The 20,178-nt window shown below is 44.3% G+C and overlaps 2 protein-coding genes across 10 annotated transcripts in view; both read left to right on the forward strand.

Annotated features, from left to right (window-relative positions):
- C2CD2 (C2 calcium dependent domain containing 2) overlaps nt 1-15,685 on the forward strand; it is a 41,585-nt gene extending 25,900 nt beyond the window's left edge. Inside the window, exons 10-15 of one of the 2 annotated variants that reach the window (XM_042788502.1) lie at nt 251-422; nt 1,185-1,298; nt 3,693-3,820; nt 4,981-5,293; nt 7,102-7,135; nt 10,624-10,738. In XM_042788502.1, coding sequence (XP_042644436.1) covers nt 251-422; nt 1,185-1,298; nt 3,693-3,820; nt 4,981-5,293; nt 7,102-7,124 — 750 coding nt within the window. In that variant the 3' untranslated portion in view covers nt 7,125-7,135; nt 10,624-10,738. Of the gene's footprint in view, nt 1-250; nt 423-1,184; nt 1,299-3,692; nt 3,821-4,980; nt 5,294-7,101; nt 7,136-10,623 lie in introns of both variants that reach the window. The other variant, XM_042788501.1, reaches the window with a different exon arrangement.
- Nucleotides 15,686-17,663: 1,978 nt separating this feature from the next.
- Nucleotides 17,664-20,178, forward strand: part of PRDM15 (PR/SET domain 15) — a 43,385-nt gene continuing 40,870 nt past the window's right edge. For 6 of the 8 annotated variants that reach the window (XM_033011334.2, XM_033011340.2, XM_033011339.2 and 3 more), the window contains exon 1: nt 17,664-18,450. The gene's annotated coding sequence lies outside the window, so the exon portion shown is untranslated. Of the gene's footprint in view, nt 18,451-19,389; nt 19,616-20,178 lie in introns of those variants that run through there. The other 2 variants (XM_042788609.1, XM_033011337.2) reach the window with 2 other exon arrangements.

Raw genomic sequence — 20,178 nt, forward strand, 5'->3', positions numbered from 1 at the left:
CTTCAGCAAGTACTTATTAATGTTCATCTCGTGCTTTGGACTGTTGCTCGCATCGCAGTGCAATTTGTGACCAAATTTAGTGTAGTGCATTCAGATTGCATGGTAACGCTTCACACAGTATTTGTGTCTGTCAAAAGAATTAGCTATTGGGCTCTTGAACGCCAGTAAAAATGCAAAAGGAGTCCCAGCTAGAAACATTAGCCTCCTCGCTTCACTGTGCTTCTGAGGTGACATTTTTTTGTCCTCTTAGTTCTCTTTTATAGAACCCAGTGAATTAAAGACATGGCAAGTCTCTTCTCCAGTGCCAGCCGCCAAGGTAGAAAAGGATCGCACTGTGATGCCCTGTGGCACTGTGGTCACTACTGTAACTGCTGTGAAAACCAAACCTCGTCTAGAAGGAAGATCATCTCCACTGAGCACAGGTGAGGAAGTCTGCTTCTTTCTGTGTTCACTCTTAGGATTATCCATGGGGAACAGAAATTGGTGGGGGGCAGTGGGATGGAAGGAAAGGCACTGTTGTCGAGACTTCTCTGATGTGTTGATGATGGGGAGCATTGTCTGTATTCTTCAGAAACAGGTTTTTAATTTTCACGAAGTCTTGCTCTTACAAGAGGGGTGGTTAATGCTCCTTTTAATACGTGCTTTAAAGCTGCATGGTAGAATGATAATGCAGAACAGCTTGGTTTTGGTGGATGGTTGTCCACATGACAAAAGTATCAGACTCATAGAGCGGTTGTTGATGACAGACCATCCTGTGCCTTGATCTATATTATAATCTCTTAATATTGGTGTTATCTTGTGGCAAAGTTTGTTTTTTTTTTTCAGTGTACCTCTCAGGAGTAGATTTTCTGATTCTTCGTGGGATAAGTATGAAAAAACGTCTGAATAGTCTTTGTGTGAAGTCTGACAAACAGCTGTATTCTTTTAAGATGTTAAAGCAGATCTTTTAGTTAAGTGGGTGTTGTCTAGCATATTACAGTAAAATGTTTAAAAACAATACATTCTTCCACTTCACAGGTCTTCTGGGGTCAGGTTGCCATAGAGAGCAGATGTTGAGGATTTGTATTAAACAACTCTCAAACACTTATGATTTGAACAGGCTTTAACATTAGTATAATAAATTCTTGTTATTTTCATCATAAATGTCTTGAATAGTTTAAATAACGAAAAAACTTGGTCCTCAGATTCTCCTGTGAAAACTCCAGTTAAAGTAAAGGTGATTGAAAAGGATTTCTCTATTCAAGCTATCCATTCTCATGGCGCTCCAGTCAGCAAAACTTTATCGTCTTCAGATACAGGTAATAGAAACATTCAAAGCTGCTAATAAGAATACATCTGTCTCTGCTGCACATGGGATTAATATAATCCTCTTAAAATAGCAGCAGACCCATATGGCTACTGCCTTTCAACAGGCACTGAGGTGTTTATGTTAGCAAGTACTGAGGTTGGGGACATAGCAGTCTTGCAACAGAGGTCTGTTTTTAATTGGTGATTTAAATTACTAATTTTGAATAAACAAAAATGAACTTGTGTGGTTTGGAGAGGGGAAGGGACTGCAGAAAAGCCAGGATATCTTTTCTCTGACTCTTAAATGTAAGATTCCTCCTTTACAAAGGTATGGAGGACGCTGCACAAAAAGAAAACGCTGTGGAACTCACCTTTAAGGCCATTGTGAAGTCCCCCCTGTCTGGACAGAAGGCACGAGGCTGGGCTGATGCAAGGAGGAGTGAATTCTCTTCCTAGCCCTGTGCTGGGCTTTTTTGTGCTAATGCAAATACACAATCTTGCTGTGCCTGTTCTTCCACCTTCCTGAGTCACCTGGCATACAGCTGAAGTGCCTTCAGAGCGTCAGGTGTCACTGATAATAAATGTAATTATAAATTCACTTCTACTGTATTAAACCTGATTTTGCCCCTGGGGTATTTTATCTTTTCGAGTTGCAACTCTGAATCTTCAGCATATTTTTCAGTCCTGTGTGTGGTCACCGTTTGATCTTTCTGTAGCTCTGTACAGAACAGTAATGAAAGATGTGACCTAGTCTAGCTGCAAATGGCACATGATGTGGAGTCTAATTTTCTTTGTACAGATTTGAGTGCAGATGGGACAATCTGGAGATGATTTAGGCTGCTCCTGGAAACATTCAGAAGGCTTGCTGAGAGAGGGAAATGTATTGGCCAAAAGACAGAAATCTGGGGAAGAGCATGAACCAGTAACCATGAATAGCTGTATTAGCACTTGAATCTTTCCCTACCTCTAGACTCAGATACCATGAAGCAGGATGGTCTTACTAAGACAATTTAGGAAATACTAAGATAGTGCTAGACTTCCAAGTTAATTCTCATAACTGTTTATGATACTAAAGATACAGAGCACTTACTGGAAAACTCATCTGAAGACAATTTAGACCACATTGATATGGACAGTGTTTTTATTGGACTGCAAGGGAATTTCTGTGAAATGTTTATACAACAGGAAGAATTACTCATAGAACAAAAGTATAAGCCAAATGAAAGAAATACAAAGGAGGATTTGGTATGGCAATAACTTAGGTAGTAGTTACTGCAAACAACATCATGCCAAAATAGCAACAAGCACTATGGAAAAGATGCCATGGCCATGCCATAGTTCTAAGTGATGACAACAGTAAGCATTAGCAAGTGCCACTGATGCTGTCCTGGATGCTCTCGGCTGTTCCTGGGGCCTTTGCAGTGGCTAGGGAGATGGAGCAGTAGGGGTTTATAACAAGCGTGCAGACATGTGTGGGCATGCATACACCTTGTACACGCACACTCTTAAGTTCCAAAAGTATCTGAGATACTTGGTACAGCATAATTATTCAGGCCTCATCTTTTATTGCATTGATGTCACAGTAACAAAAGGCACTGCTCAGTTTAATTAACACTAGTGCTATTGCTGTCTGATTCTTTTGTTGTTAAAACTCTTTCTAATAGAAAACCCACCTCAAACAATTAAATATGGGGGGGGGGGTGTTTTGTTAACTTTTTTAGTCTTGTTTGTCCCTTGATGAATTTGACAAGTGTGTATTTGCTCTGCCTGAAGTACTTGCATACTAGATGCCAGAAATGGCTGTGCTTAAAAATAAACTTGTGTTTGTCATTAAGAGCACTTTATAAAGGAGGTTTTTTATTTCTGTGCAATGTTTGGAGGGAACAGGGAGTACGCTGCATAGCCTTTGGAGGCAGCTGATAAAGAGCAGAGTGACTGCCACTTTGCCTTCCTCATCCTGTCCTAGTACCATAGCAAATTGGGAAATGTCAAACAAGGATGTCTGTAAAAAGAGCAAAATAGGTACTTGAAGAAGTAGTGGCACATGCAAGCTTTAGAACTGTGGCTCCTCATGACTGTGATACCCTATGCTTTACCCACTGCTTCTGGATTATGGTCACTGCAGTGTAGCAGTGCATTGAAGTAATTGAATGTTTTGTCTAGGCTTCCAAAACCTCCTGTGTGCTCAGGGAAAGGGGTTGCAAGTGCAATTTAGGTATCTTTTCTCAGAAGAATGGGTGACAGAAGGGAAAGACCAGACCCGATAGCTCGGTGGTGAGTTGGAAGGTGTTTTGGTATGCCTGGTGTTTATACCATTTTTGCTAATTTGTTTGAATTTTAAGTCAAGAACAAACTGCCATCTCCTGTTTTTCTTCCTTCCCTCTGAAATAATGCTTTCTTTTCAGAATTGCTAGTACTGAATGGCACCGATCCTGTTGCAGAAGCTGCCATTCGGCAGCTAAGTGAGTCTGCAAAGCAGAAGCTGAAGTCTCCTAGGAAGAAAAGCACCATTATCATATCAGGGGTGTCCAAGGTAGAGCAGAGAACAACACTTATATTTAATGCTTAGTACTGTAAAGTGCTCCACTGAGTGTAACATTAACTTAACATGCATTCTGCTGTCTCCCATTCAGCAGTCTCTGCAGGATCTAGGTGTGTGCACCAGTTTGTTTCAATAACTGTTTCAAGTTAAGCCAAATCGGGGTGGGTTTGTTGGGGAGGAAGTTGGGGTTTGATTGTTAGATTTGACAGCCTGGCTAAAATTGCATGATATCCTTGGATGGGAGTGGGATGCTTAGGGATTTGAGAAAACCAATTCAGGTGAGAACAGAGGATAATCAGTCCTTCTCTGTGTTTCACCCATGTAGGGAAGATGCACAGAAAAAGTATGAAAGATTTTTCTATTTTTTTTCAAAGCTGTTGAAACTCTGAAAAACCTCCTAGTCCTCTGGACTCTGTTCCAGAGGGAGGGCAAACAGAAGACAGTTTCTCCCATAGTATATAGCATTTCTCCAGACTTTCTTCATCCATAGCCTCAGTCTCCCATCTGATGCTTGGTGCCTGCCTGCAGTCCTTTCCCTGCAGGCTGCTGTGCAGACATCTGCTTTTAAGTCTTGCTGTTATGCACAGGACCCCTAAAGACCTCAGAGTGAAAGCTGAGTCAGTGGTCATGGATCCGCTCGTGATCACTGTGCTGTACCGAGGGGGGGGGGTGAGGATCAGCTGCCACAGTGACGGATGCATCTGCTTGAGAAATGGGGGCACTGGGACTGTGTGGATTTATATACACCTGATAGGAATGCCAAGAAATCCTTCTAGAAGATGAAATACTTTGATGTTTATTTTCTTAAAAAGACCAAAAGATTGTTGTTTATGCATGCTGACACTTCATTACAGCACCACATGTAGGAAAGAGTCCCATTATTAGCAGTGAGGCTGGGTATAGGTGGAAGGCACATAATGTTGTTGTTTTGTTTTTTTTTTTTTTCCAATCATTTAGCATTAACAACATTATTAGAACTTGGCTATATGCTCCTCTCCTTTAGTGCAGGTAAGGAAGCCTCACAGTGGCTTTCTGATAGCCCTGAGCAATACAAGTAAAAGTATAAAGAAGATAAAAACTTTTGCAGGGAGGCTTGTGTTTTTCCAGCAGAGCGGCTTGTGTCAATGTTGTCTCTTATCTTCACTGGACAGACCTCTTTATCTCAGGACAGTGAAGCTGCGCTGATGATGGACTATGCTGCAGCCATGGACAGCTCCTGCAAAGAAGTAGATCCACCCACTGTGCAGGAAGCTGTTGCAAAAGTCACCACTGATGAAAAGCTATCATTAGATGCTTCAGAAATAGTACCTGCTACTGACCCACAGCAAAGTGCCCGTAAGGCTTGGGGTTTGGAGAACGGCAGCCAACAGTGGGACACCAACACACTCTTAGACCAGACCTGTGAAGATATATCGGGGAGCTCGTTAAGTGTTTCAGAAACTGGGAGCATGAAGAAATCTAAAGGTATGTGATCCTTACCTCTGCTTCAGTGAACTGCTTTCTCTACATTATTGGCAACGTCATGCAACACTGTAGAAGTTCATCCTTGCTTACTGATTTTTGTCCTTAGACTCCTTATGACTGTGATGTTGGTTGAAGGTGTCCTACTAACAGCCATAAAGAGGGCAGCCTTCTGGCTCTCTGAGCCAGGTCAGACTGTCTTACACTCCCCTCCATCAGGAAGAAGGGCTTGCTCTGAGAAGTTGAGGGGCAGTTCACTAAGCCCAACTCAGTTATCTGGGAGAGAAATAACTAGCCACATGGTCAGTTCCTTGATGAAAACCATGTTCACATAAACAAGGACTTGTGCTATATTAACAGCCCCGTTACTAATGTGAAAATGTCAGGGTTCCATAGTAGCTTTCTGATACATTTCTTCTTCTCCTTCACATCTCTGAGCACAGGATTTCCCTGCCCTCACTAAAGCATGTGTTCAGGAAGCACCACAGTTAAACCAGAAATACATTCTCTCTTAACTGCCTTGTGAACAGTTTCTCCCTTTTCACAGATTTCATTAATACATAGTTTGCTTAAAAAAAAAAAAAAAAAAGTAATTTAATAAGTAAATAAGGAGTCAGGTCATTTTGCTTATACAGTTATGCACCTGGATAGCTGCAGTTTGAAAATATCTTAGGATTCTTTGTGTTTCCTTTATAAATCCATCCACTGCTGAGGATGTAGCACTGGTTTGTGGTTAAGTGGTAAACACAGGGGCTGTTAGGAAGTCTGACACAAGAGCCAGCGCAGTGGACTGTGCCCTGAACAGGTGCCCCATCAGTCTCATGGGCTGCATGTTGAAGTTGCAAAAATTGTTGTTTCTCACCCATATCCATCCCTCTTTTGCTTTATTATTTTCTAGTCTTTCCTTACCCAGAAATACTGTAAAATGGCTTACTACAAAACCTCAGTATCATACTAAATTATCGTAATTTCCCCCCCATAAGGCATACACTGGACCTCTTTGGCAAGGCTCTCCTTAGAGCATAGAGGTTTTCTGGCTTTCTCATGGCTGTATTGCTCCATCTGATAGATCAGGATGGTACAGCAACAATCAATTTGACATAGATGGTTAGGGATTGGAAGGTTTTGGGTGTGTTTGGGGTGGGGGTAGGGGATTAGTTGTGAAGAGATTTGTCTCGTTTGGAGCCTGGAGAAGCTTAGGAAGCTGAGATTTTGTAAAACCTCTGGACTCTTCTTTAACATGTTATTTGGAAAACAAGCAAGTGGAAGTTTGTATGTGAGCTGTTGTCTTGTTTTGTTTTTCCCTGTGCAGTATGTTTCAAAAAGATCAGCCTTCTAAAGATCCTGTTTACACGGTGTGGTATATGACTGCTAAAAGCACCAAGTATCTCTAATATTTGAGACAGTTGTCTCACCTTGAAAAAATATTTTTAAAAACTCTCTCAAATCCCTTTCTTTATACACAGATCTCTTGGTGGAAGTCTTAAACTCTGCTTTGTCAGAGCCAAGTAGCTTTTACGGAGTGAGATAGGAAAACATTTCAACCCCCCTGCCTTCAGTTAGCTTTGAATAGTTTAAAGTTTCTGTTTTGTCAAATGCTTTCCCTTTTAAAAAACTAAAAAAAAAAAAAAGGCAAAACAAACACAACAAAAACCTAAACAAAGCAGACAAAACCCTTTCTGCTTTAAAAAGCCTTGTGTATGTATTGATGTCTTAATGTTATGAGTCTTTTTTTTTTTACTCTTGCACATTTTTGTTTTTATACCTTTCTGACTTCCTTTTTCTTACCCATTCCCTTTTATAAACTTAAGAGGACTATGCCAACCAGAATTAATTACCTACACAGTAAGTTATTTTTGTCTTTTTTTAAAAAAAAAAAAAATGTAGCTTTACAGTGATACACTCATTGTGAAAACTGAAGCAAAACGTAGTTTGGCACCCATTTTCTTCTTCCCCCATCCATTTCTTTCCTCCCTCCAAAATTACCTTCTTGTCCTCAGGTGTCTTAGCAGACTAGTCTGGTGTAACAAATCATTCTTCTGATGGTCATGCTGTCCAGGCGGATCACACAGAATGGACAGCAGGGAAGGCTTGGAGGGGTGTTCTAGAGTCCTTCTCTCTCTCCATCATGCCCATTCTTGTAGTGTCTGGTCATCAATCAAAATCTGCTCATGTAAATTGTGTGACCCCATAACTGGATATGCACACACAGAAAGCTTATTTTAAAACCTGCTGCTTACAGTTTTCTAGATCTCTTTTCTAGCCTGACTTGTAGAGCTACCAAGACCTCAGCAGGTATTTACAAAACCACCTGGATAAAAACTGTTTTGGAAGTTGGGAAGGAATGGAAATAAGTACCCTCTGTTCATATCCTTGTAGATATGGAAGGAAATCTTCCTTCATGAACAAAAATGAGGTTCAGAAGTGATCCTAGCCCCTCAAGTGTTTTCAGAACACTCTAAACTAGTGCAGAGGAGCCTATGAAGACCAGTCAGTCTGTACAGCACTCTTGACATGCTCTCTGCTTAGCTCCTGGTGTTAGGGGCAGAGTTGGCTTATGGATCCTGTTGAACTCGGGAAGTAAGCATGCAACCAGCACGAGTGTTGCCCAGCTTGTGATTTGCTGTATCCTGCCTTCTTAGCAGGGGTGCATGCCTCCACAACAGCTGGAGCCACTGTCAGGCAGCACGTACCACGCTGGCTAGAGACTGATGGGTGGCAGCGGGGACGTGGCAAGCTTCCAGGTAGCAGTGACATCAGTACCTCCGAAAACACAGGGAGCTTTCATGGCGGGGGGCTGCTGCTTGTGCCGAGCCTGTGCCACTCTCGGGGAAGTGCTGCCTGCAGGTTTTCAGCTGCAGCAAGTTGCCCCAGGCCACTGGCACAATTTTTACAGCATTCTTGGTTCAGTTCTATTTCCTAGTATGGAAAATCAGTCTGAATGGATAGGACTAAATAGCTGCTTATGGATAAACCCTTCTGCCGTACTCCTGTTGGCTGCCGAGACTGCTGGGCAAACCAGCTGAGTGCTGAAACAAAAGCCGCGCAGCAGCAAGGCCTCATCAATCCCCCCCAGCCTTTGCATATTAACAACTGTCAGTATCATGGAGTTGAACACTGTTTCTTTTATGCTGTTGACAATAGCTTGAAGTGGTACTGCCTTGCCAAAAAGATAAGTCAGAGGGTGATGGGAGAGTAGTCAAGATTCAAATCCATGAGTTCGGTTGCTTTCAGCCGACTTCTGCTCCATCCCATTGTGCCCTGTGAGAAAAAAGTCTCAGCAGCAGCAAGACAAAACATGCTAGAGTGTCTTCCCAGGTGCTGAGTGCTTAGTCCTTAAAATATGAAGTAATAAACCCAAGCACATGTTTGTAACTGCTCTGGTCTGAACAAAGAAGCATCTGGCTGCGTGCAGCAGAGCTGCCGTGAAATACCTATTCTGCAGCTGCCGCTGTCCAAAATGACACGCCGCCTGTGTCAAGTCCTCGGGGGACAAATATGTAATTCTAGCTATTGCACAGTATCGCATGAAAGAATTGGTCTGTGTGTTGCTTTTCGTATCCGTTGGCAATGGGAGGAAAAGCAGAATCAAGACTGTGCGGTGACAGGAATTAATGGCTGAACTGAGAAAGAGTCGGGAAACGTGATAGTGGTGTGGGACGAGCTGTGGAAGCTTTGCCAGGGAGATGAGTGTCCTCACGTACTAGTCTGACTGCCAGAAGGCTCCTGTGTTGGCTTGGTACCTGGGTCCTCCTTCGTTCAAATCGGCTCGTGCCACTTGGACACCACCACTGCCCGATTCTGCATAAAACCGTTGCTATTTTAACACGGGGCTGATGTACTGTCACCAGGCTAAGTGTTGCTGGTAGCTTGGAGCAGTGTCCCTGCCAGCTGCAGCCAAGCTGCCTCACACATCAGGCACAATTGCACATGGAAAAGGAAGGTGAAATCTGGCAGAACAGTGGCTGCAAAAACTACCCGAGCTTGCAAAGAGAGAAGAGTACTGGTGGCTGATGTTGGCAACAGGAGTCCCGAGTCCCTGGTGAGATGACAGCTGCAATTGCCTTGGCTGCATAATAGGTTTGACATGGGATCAAAGGAAGGAATGCAACAAAATAAAGTGACTTAATTTACCGCAGAAGGGATTTGAGCAAATTTCTGAACCTCTTGGGCGCAGATGTGATACTATTTTAATCTGCTTGAAGTGAATTGCTATTCCTAACAGGATTTTAAAATAGCAAATGCTTTGTGATTGTTACTGTAGGTGGTGCTACCAAATTCATATAGATTACGTGTTGTCTGGCTTGTATGGGCTGACTGTCAGGTACCGTTCTCCAGCAACAACAGTGTCCTTCACCTCAAATTAAAATGCCACCTTTCTGTGCATCACAGGCTAATCTTTTCAGCTCCTTTAATCTCTAAAACAACAAAGAGTAACATTACTTCCTCTATGTAGTTCTTTTTATAAAATACTCTGTACTTCTATTGTATTGGAAGGATTGGATATGCCTGTTTGACTTGTGAGAACCCAGTGTACAACCCACACCAAGCGCTGTGCATGTATATGTTTGACCACTACCATAGCTTTCAGAAAAGCATTTCAAACTAATAAAGTGTAAGGAAGAAGACTTCCCCAAGATGTGTGGATTGGCTTTAGAAGATTAAATCATAGGATTAATATTTGATTGCTCATAAGCATGTTTCACAGTAGCTTTCCTTCATTTTCAACAGCATAATATCTGACAGAACTGAAAGAAAACTCCTTTTTTCTTTAGCGCTCCTCTAGCAGCATATGTGAGCTCTTCTCTCCTGAATATTTCTGCTAACTGTACAAGTGTGTGCATATGCATATATCTAGAACTACCACAGTCTGCCATGATTCAGTTTGCATGATACTTGCATGGAATGAGGAGAAGCAGAGAAATACATGCTTCCATGGAGTCTGAATTTCTCAGCGGTGTTCAGCTGGGAGAGAGCTGGATCACCAGCGGGGCAGGGAGGATTCAGGAGCATGCAGTTGTATGTATGTGTGCCTCTGGCTGAAAGCACGACGATTGCTCGCGTCTGCCAGTATCTGAAATCACTTGTTCCAAGGTGGAACTCATACTGTTTTGGCCTCTAGGTTCCAAACCATCAATATTCTTGCTTTAGATTCACCACGCTCTTAGCCTTCTAACATTGTTTGAATCATTACGAGGGTGATGCTTAAACTGGAAATGTTAAGACCAGGGCTTTTTTCAGTCATGCTGCAGTTACAGTTAAGGCTGAGCTCCAAGAAGAAAGCAGCCTGTTCTATCTAAAGTGTCCTGCACCTCTGCTATTTGCTTCTGCAGGTGGGATTTTGAAAAAAAGCGCAAAGCTGTTTTTCCGCCGGCGACATCATCAGAAGGATCCAGGAATGAGTCAGTCGCACAACGATCTTGTCTACCTGCAGCAGCCACTGTCAGAGGAAGCACGCAAGAAGGGAGGCACGCTTTCACGTATTCTGAACAGAAAGCTCCTTTCCAAAAACAAAAGCAAGAACAAACTGAACGGTGCTTCGGCAGAACCATACATATAAGACTCAACACTCTCTGGTGGGATACGTGCACATCAGTTGACCATTTGTTTACAGAGCAGTACTAGAGAATACAAATACAGATGATGACTTGCATAAAATGATGTTCACTGAAACAGTGGCCTGGGAATAAACAGAAAGCTTGTCTTTTTTGTTTATTTTTCCAGAACGCTTTCTCTCTCTGGTTATAAAGTTGCTCCTCCAAATACAAGCAGCACTAATTGTATCGCGACAGCTTTTGGAGGACCATGTGGTTTACTGTAGAAGATGAGGGGGATGCAGAATGGTGCAGGTGGGGAGAACCTGCGTGTAAGCACCTAGTTTACATTAACAGGGTGCTAAGAACTAACACATCATACCTGCTACATGACTGAACCACAATAAAGAGAGAAGATACCACTGTGCTTCCTTCCTGCAGCCTGGAATAGTAGCAACGCAAGTCTCAACTTGTTTTTCTAGTCAGGCTGAAAGGGAAAAGAGAGACCCAGAACCAGTTTGTATTGTAATTTGGAAACGGGTAAGTTTTCAGAAGCAGAACTAAAATGCTGATTAAGATAGCCTACTGTAATAACTGTAGCCTGCTGTAATAACTGCTCAGTCCATGTAGGTGGAGAGATGCCTTTGATATTAGCCATAAATCAATAAATTATGCAAATACTTATACTAGCATATTGTTTAATGTTCTGTGCATAAGTTATGCTTAAAAAAAACAGAACTTTTTTTAAAGTCTACTTGAGTCTACTTGCAAACAAAACATTTACAAATTCTTATATGTAGCTTTTCTTCCCTGTGTGAGAAGCTGCATTGCTAATGCAAAAACCTGTCTTAGGGGCTCTAATTCCTTCTCCCAAGTACTTGTTAGACAAGTGTGTTAACCATCATATCAAATGCAAAGCTACGAGCAATAAGTGATGAATAGATCATATTTAACCCTATAACGCTTTTCATTAGACAGCTTGTTTTACTTGCCAAATGCTGAGATCTTAGAGAACACAGTTATGAAGAGAGCTTTTTAAAAAATAATAACAATTCCCTTAGTTGTTCTTCAGTTTCTAGATCTACCAGTGTTGTCATGTGGTGAGTGGTTCGTTGGGTGAGTTTTTTAACTTTTTTTTATGCAGCTGGCTCCTTTAAATTAAAAGGAAAAACTGATGAAAGTAAAGGCATAGCTCTTGTTTTGGAAGAGTAAAAAGTCAGTATTTCACAGGTACCGTATTTTGTGCATACCTGTACTTTTCCATCATCTACATTCCTACTGAGGAAAAAGGACCAAGCCTGTTCTCTTTAGCCAAGAAAAACACCTGTTCCATCTGAATTACTGACATGAATGGATGATAGATTTGTGCCTGCTTTGCCAACAGTGATTCCCCCCGACCCTTTCCTCCCCTTAAGACATCCAACATTTGGCAGATATTTGGGCTTTCAACTTAAACTGTTCTTCAAAATAGGAAGTCACTGAAGAACAGAAATACATTTCAAAGCTTCTGATGGACTGTAGATTCCTTGGTAAATATTGTTACAAAGAATACAAAAGTAGAGGGGTTTTGGTTTCTTTTTAACCAAGAAAATATTAGAAATGAACTGTCAAAATCTTTTAACTGAGCCTACTGTTTAAAAGTACTGTTTATGTGTAACTTCCTAAAATCACTGTGGTAGTACAGCAGTCCAGACTATCAAATAGTTATACATTTAAGCATGCTGCTTATTATGAAAACGTGTGAAGGTATTTTAATATTCTGTATTTCGAAAATCAGTTACAAGTGAGTCTTCTAGAACTATAACATGCATAAAAATCCCAGTTCAGTAATACAGGTTTGTCCAGCTTGAATGTGCTTAAACACTCTTGTTTATTGTTGATGTAATAGAAAGTAGAATTTAGGTATCTTCATTTGTATGTTCTACAGTGGTTCATGATACAAGCATTAAAAAAACCTGATGTTATGTTCTCTCAACATACATTTTTTTCCTTTGATTTTACAGGGAGCCCTTCATGTGATGGGGCAGTGTAGGGGAGTCAAATCCCTGCCGTTTTAAATGCTCAGTCTTGTTTGCTGAAGGAAAAAAACAACTGGTCACTGAGTTCAAGAAATCAAAGTGAGACTGAGCTCCATGGGTAGCACCCCCTTATACTAAAAGAGGTGGAATTGGGAACGTCAAGGGAGCACATAACACTACTTGAAGTCTACTTAAATTACCGAACTGGGATTTTAATTGACAGAAGCTTTATCGTGTACTAGAGAATGGGGTGGAATTAACACTGAATAACTTGCAGAATACAGGAGCAGGGTTTGCTCGTAGCTTACCCTAAAGAACAGATACACACTGAAGAAGTGGTTTTTTGGTTCCTCTTTCTTAAGGTCATGGTGATTGCCTAAATGTGTGTCTTGATGGTGGGAACCAAAAACATCCTATATTGCAAACTATATGAAAGTTTGGGCTCACGTATATTGAGACATAATTATTTCTTAAGACAAGGAAAGCAAGGCATTTGGGATAGAAAGGGAGTCTTGGTTTTTTAATTGACTTCACTCCTCAGGAAAATAAACACCATTTGGTTTGATGTTTGACCTCTATATCTGGCTGGTGTGTTTCTCACCTACTCCTCTACAACTAGTTTATGTTCTGTTGTAAAAACAAGCTAAGGTACTAAACAGAAAGGGACAACTGAGTTGCTCAGTCGTGACGACCCCAAAGGCCCACAATATTGAATCCCATTCTCCCCCTTCCGAGGTGATTTAGGTTGTCATTTAAAATCAGGAGATCTCAGTATGTCCATTTTTTGTGTATTATTAATTAGGTCAGCATAAGTTGTGTCCTGACAACCAGCAGGCGCTATGCTACAGGTTTGGGTCAGGAGGACTGGATTTGTAAACTGGCATAACTAACTGCAATGTATCCTGTCAGTTGCTGAGTATTTCCTGTGCAGTTGCGTGAAGGATGCTGGAGGGAATCATTTTGCTCTTTTATGTTTTGCAATCTTCATGATTTTAATAACTACACATTTGAACAGGAAAACAAATCTCTGCATGGTATTACACTGAAAACTTGTTTTCTACCTTCCAATTTAACTACTTCAGAATAATAGCTTGGAAACAGCCTGTGAAATTTTTCTTCCTTTTTGCCTCTTTCCTTACACTTTTGTGTTTCAGAATGTTCTGTACAGCAAAGAAGGCATGGTATTTATTTTATGAGGACTACGAGATGAAGGCTTGCTTTTCCTTCCTAAAGAATTTTTCTGCACATAATTGAACCTTCTTAATCTGTGTTTGTGGTTTGATTTGCTTTATGGTATCTTGGCTTTTCATTTGCCTTGATGGAGATAACCTGCATCCTTACCTAACCAAGATTTGCCTTGGCTTTAGTGTGAATTTTGACCAAGTAAGTAGAACAAGAATTAAATTTCAATTAGTAGATGAAAGCAATAAAACTACCTGATATCTCAAGTGTGAATGCAAACTAGATAACTTTCCTAAAGTGACTCAGATCACTTTAAAAGTCACTTTAAAGAGGAGGGGATCCTTTATCCCTAGATCATCAGTATTTCATATCCAGTTCACTCTAGGAAGAAATTACAGTCATTTCACTCCTAACTATGTATGAAACTTGTGAATCTTAGGCAGTGGGAAGGAGAAGGAATGCCGTTGTGGAAAAAAGTTCATATTCTTTTAAAGAGCAAAATACCTTTGTCAAACTTCAACTTAATGGACAGGTCATAAACTGTGCAGGCATAAATACTGGGCTTTATTCTTACGGTTTCTGTTAGATTTTCCCTTGCTCTTCCTTTGGGAGAGAGGTTGGGGCTCCAGGTCATACAGACCTGTAGTTACTTTCTTGCTCTTGGGAGGACTTGGCTTACAGCATTGCTTTTTTCGAGGTGTTCTATTGCCTGGCAGTGATACCAGTTTTGAGGATCAGTGAAATTTTACAGCGTTTCCTGGTACTGCAAACTCACTGGTTCCAGGTGGTTTTCAAGTGAAAGCTTTCTGCTATGTATTTCTTGTAAAGTTTTGGTGTTCTTGATATGCAAAGTATCATAGGAAAAAGCAAAGTCAACTATATAAAATACTACCAAATGTGTATGGGGAAGCAAAATAAGAACGTTGCGCTTGTTTTAACATCTTTTTCAGCTCTGGTAGCTCAAGGTGCTACAAGGAGCAGGAGCTCTATACAAGGTGGGAGCCGCATGGCTTTTTAAATTTAGTTTATTGCAGTTTTTGAATAGTAGAGCTGAAGTTTGAGATATGTGCTTATCCTGGTACAGAATTAAATATACCGTAGCTCCTGGCTAAGACATTCCCAGTGTGAGTGGGAACAGCTGACCTCACGCTTTGACCTCCACAGGACCTAGGTGGATTTATTCATGTGTTTAAAGTGAGTGTATGCTTCTGTACATGCTAAGCCACAGCCTTGGTGACAAACAGCTCAAGATTAACTATATAACAAGGGTGATTAAGCTAAGGGTGAATAATACCATTCACTCAGGATATCCAAACTGTTACTATGCAAGGTGATGGCATGGTGTGAAAATAGCTGGGAGGGATGTGTCTGAGGTCTTTCTGATACTGTAACTCTGTATTTCTCAATAATGTGTTATGCTCTGATATTCCAGGAAGGGTAAAGCATTTTTTTCTCTAGCATTCAACTGTGATAGTTACTTCTGCTGTGGGTTTCTTTTTTTTTTTTTTGTCTTTTTTTTTCTTTTTTCTGTGTATACACAAAATTAAGTTGGTGCAATTAAGAAGTCTATGATGTACAGATTTATTATATCACTAAAAAGCCTGAGGATTTTTTAAAGAAATAACTACTGCTGTAAGTACAATAAAAGCCAATTGTCTCTGTGTAGTGTGCTGTCCTACGTACCTAGTCAGCCAAGCATAACAGATGTTTTTCTACTCTCCTTCACTAATGTGACCTGTTGCTTAACACAGTCCATTTACCTGTTTATTCAGGAGCAGAGTTCCCCACCTACACTCAGCTGACACTGTGGGTTGTCTCTGATAACCCTGGCCATATCAGGTTACCCCTTCTTGTTCCTTGAGAAATTGCCTGAAATGTGGACTGGGTTGGGAAACTAGTGTAAGAAGGAACTGTGAAGCTCATTGTGGTTACTCGTTATTTTTTCTCTTGCTTACATTGTATTATCCTGAAACCATCTGTAATTTGGGGGGCAAAGGGGGAGGAGTGTTAGGGCCTAGATCCTATGTAGAAGGACACCAGTACTAAAATGAGCACAGCCTGAGAGTAAGTTTCTCTTGCGATCATTTTACTGAAAAAGTTATGTTCTAAATTAATGCTGCCACAAAGCCCTATCAGACTGAGGAAGAAGAAAAAAAAAGAAAGAAAAACAAACAAAAACACCAAAAATAGCCATTCACATGAAAATAGCCATGATAGTGTTATTTCCCTTCCCAAAGTGAGTGCTACACCTTCTTTTGCAAGGAAATTATATGTTCCCTCTTTGGGAGTTGCGGCCTGCATTTCTGTGCTTGTTTATTTCATATTCTTGAAGTGCTTAGCTGAAATTTCCTAATAGTTTCCCAACAAACCTTCTTTTCCTTCCTGCTCTAATCTTGGGTGAAGTTTTTTAACTTGTGCAATGCCATTCATGTATGAGCATTATCATGTATGAGCAAAAGTGACAAGACCTATCAAGGCGAGATCAGGAAGGGATGTAGCACTAAGTCTGCCACCCTACTCTTTCCTCCAGTTCATTCTTAAACAATGAATGGAAGGGATCTTCATTTTTTCCATCTCTACCCCAGTGAGCCTCGTGTAAGATGCAAGTTCACAGTCTGATGTTAATGCTACACAAAGGTAGGAATACTGACCCAAAAAAAAAACGAACCAAAAAACTTTGGAGCTGCAGGATCCAGACTCGCATGCATTGTAAAGCCAGACTGCTTCAGCTAGGAAACATACAGATGACTATCCTGAATTAGTTAATACTTACTCTGACAGAGTGAATGCACTGCAAGTAGGGTAACCACCATTGTGCACTAGATGCTGGAGAAATCTAGGTGGAGGCCCAAAGACATCATTGTGAATGTGAATATGTACTGAGGTGTGCAGGAAAAGGAAGTAAAAGCAGACTGTACAAACCCAAAGGCCACGTGGCTTCAGTTTTTGAAAAAGTAAATGACCCGTACATGCAGTTAGGTCCATGAAAAAATGCCCTTACTACTGTGCTCATTGAAAACACCTGGTGAGTCATTTTTAAAGAATAAACTGTTTCCCCTTCTTAAATTAACACTCTTTTACCAAGAAACAACGTTTTCAGAATGCAAATGCTGGACTGTTTCAGTTTACCCAAGCACTTAAGAAGAAGAGGCACAACACTGCGCATTCCTTTTGAAACTGGGTACTTGTGGAACAGGTGGGAAGCGAGAAATGGCCAGGCCTAGCCAGCTGTTAAAGATGTAGCTGTGAGAAGAGCACATCCCCTGGAGAGAACAGAGCTGGCGCCCGCTTGCCATCATCTTTGTATCGGCAGGGACACGCTTACGGGGAAGACTGGCCGGTCACACCACAGCCGCAGGGAGCTGTTTGGTTTTAGGGGGACTCCGGTGTAGGAGACATTTCTTACAAGAGGAAAAAGCATCTCGCTTTGAATGCAAAAAGCGTAAGGACTTCCTGGCGCTGGCCTCTGCCTCTGAAGGGGCGTCCTTGGCTGCGCAGTACACCTTTCAGCAGGGAAAGGGGCAGGCACCACAGTAACCCAAACTGGGGCTTTAAAACCTCTTGAGCTGAGGGTGCAGGGTCCACGTCCTTTGTTTCCTGGGCATCAGGTCTCAGCAGTAGCCTATTACATTAAAAAACAAAAAAAAAGGCATCGCTGGTGGTTCCTCAGTGGCATGTGTGGCCATGCTCTTTGCTCTTTGTTCAGGGTTTCACTGGGGAAAAATCGTAAGAGGATGGCTTGGGTCAGAAGGGACCCTAAAGATCATGAAGTTCCAAAGCCCCGCCACGGGCAGGGACACCTCCCACCAGACCAGGTTGCTCAAAGCCCCGTCCAACCTGGCCTTGAACCCTTCCAGGGAGGGGGCAGCCACAGCTTCTCTGGGAAACCTGTGCCAGTGCCTCACCGCCCTCACAGGAAAGAATCGTGTGAAAAGAAATCCCAGGGCCCACAGCCTGCTATGTGCCCGCCGCAGCGCTTCCACGCACCCCGAGCGCCCTCGGGCAGACCGCCCGTGGGACCTCGCCGCTGGCACTGTCCCCCGCGAGGAGAAGGGGAAAACCCAGCCTCAATGGCAGCCGCTCCTCTCCTCCTCCTCCTCCCGCCCAGCGCAGGGCCGAGGCGCCGCGCAGGACGGGGGGGGGGGGCGGCCGCCCCTCCCACAGGTGTTTCTCACCCCCGCGACGCGGCGCTGCCCTGACAGGGGCGACCCAGCGCTATGAGGGCACCGGGAGAGGGACGGCGCCGCCGCCCCCAGGTAACGGCGCGGGCCGGCCACCCCCCCCTTCCCCTCCCCCGCCGTCGGCGGACTACATTTCCCGCCGCGCTTTGCGGCCGGTCGCGCCGGCTTCCGGTGGCGCGTGGTTTCCGGAGCGGATCGGAACCCGGAGTCCGGATCCGATCCGGGTCTGGCCATTCCCCAGGCAGGTAAACGCCGGTTCCCCGCGCTCCCGCCCGACATCTATTCCCCCCCCACACTCCGCCTCCCCCAAACCCTACCACCACCCCCTCCCCGGCCCGCGCGCGGGATCCTCCACGCGGGACGCCCGCCCCGCCGCAGCCCGGCCCGCCGCGCCTCCTCTCGCCGCCCCGCCGCTCCTCCAGGGCGCGCCGGGCCGAGGCGGAGGCGGTGGCGAGGGCTCCCGGGGCGGCGGCCCCGCCGCCTTCTCCGCCTCCTCCTCCTCCGCCGCCGCCGCCTCCATGCCGCCTGTTCTTTGTTACAGCGGCCGCGCCGCGGCTCGCGGAGGGAGGGCAGGAGGGAGGGGGGCGAGGCGGGTCCGAGGCAAAACCCGGCGGAGCCGCTCCCGGATCCCGGGCCGGGGCCCCGCCGGGCTCCTGGCGGTTGTGGCGCGGTCCCGGCACTCAGCGCCCGGCCCGGCCCGGCCCTGCCCGCGGCGGGCGTGGGGCCGCGCCGCGGCCTCCTCCTCCTTTTCCTCCTCCTCCCACCCTGTCGCACACGCTCACGCACCCCGCGGCGTGGGGAGGCTCCGGCCCCGCCGCCGGGGCGGTGTGTGCCGGGCGGGCTGGGGCGCGGGCGGCGCCGCTGGGGCTGTGTAACGCCGGCGAAGGGGGGGTGGGGGGGTGGGGGGGTGTGAGGGGGTGTTGTCGCCACAGGCGGGGCTTTGGGGCGGGGGCGGGGGGGTCGCGGCCCCTGTGAGGGAATCGGGGTTGGTGGCGGCGGCGTTTCCCCGCCGGCAGCCGGGGCGAGGGGTCCGGGGTGGGGGGGGGGGGCGCAGCGTCCCGGGTGCGAGGCGGGATCCGGAGAGGGGGGCAGGTCGGACAAAAGGAAGGAAGCCCCACTCCGCGGTGCGCTCCTTTGCTGCTCGCAGCCGCCGAGCCCTGCACACGCGTTGCTCCCCGTGGGCGCCGTCACGGGAAATGTTGGGAAAAGCGGGCGGCCTCAACCGGACACCCGCTCTGTCACTGCACTCCCCCCACCCCCAGCAATAACAGGTAGAACGATCGTTAATTTTTTAGGAATTCAAGGCCTCGCTGTAGTTTGCCAGATATCCTGCCAGATAGCGTCCGATTACTGCAAGCAGTAGCATGAAAAATCAGACTGCATCATGAAGGAAACAAGGTGTATTTTTAAGTGCGTTCTGCTTGCACACCTGTATTTCCAGTACCCATCCGCTTGTGTTTTCAAGTTACTTACGCTAGTAGAAGCCCATTCTAGAACTTTAAAGGAAAACCGAGGAAAGGGAAGCTTTAGTTTTACTTTGCTGGTCATTACATTCAAATACAGATTTTTAGGGATTTGGTTTATTTTTAAATTCTTCTTACCTGTTCTTTTAAATCTCTTTGCAAGATCAAAATTACTAATCTTGCCACAGGAGCCTGATTTCTTTCTTAGAAAGCAGCTTATAAGAGGCAAATATGCTTTTACACCAGGTCTTACATAGCTTGTGGCTCGAGTGGTCCCCTGGCACTAACACTGCACATTGTGCTCCACAAGCACATACCCCTGACACTGCAGCCCCTCAGTGTCTGGGCTGGGGTTCCCTTGAGTTTCAGAAGTGTTCAGGGGCCCATGTTGCAGCTGGAGCTTGCATGCTTAGCTGTGTGCTCTACTCTCGGGCGCAAAGTCACTCAGACAAGCAGAAAATTCTGGTTTTCTGCTCTTTTACTGCGGTCAGAATTAGGCCTCGTACCTGT

Source organism: Tyto alba, unplaced genomic scaffold (genome assembly GCF_018691265.1).
Source record: "Tyto alba isolate M040663 unplaced genomic scaffold, T.alba_DEE_v4.0 Super-Scaffold_14, whole genome shotgun sequence".
Lineage (NCBI taxonomy): Eukaryota > Metazoa > Chordata > Aves > Strigiformes > Tytonidae > Tyto > Tyto alba.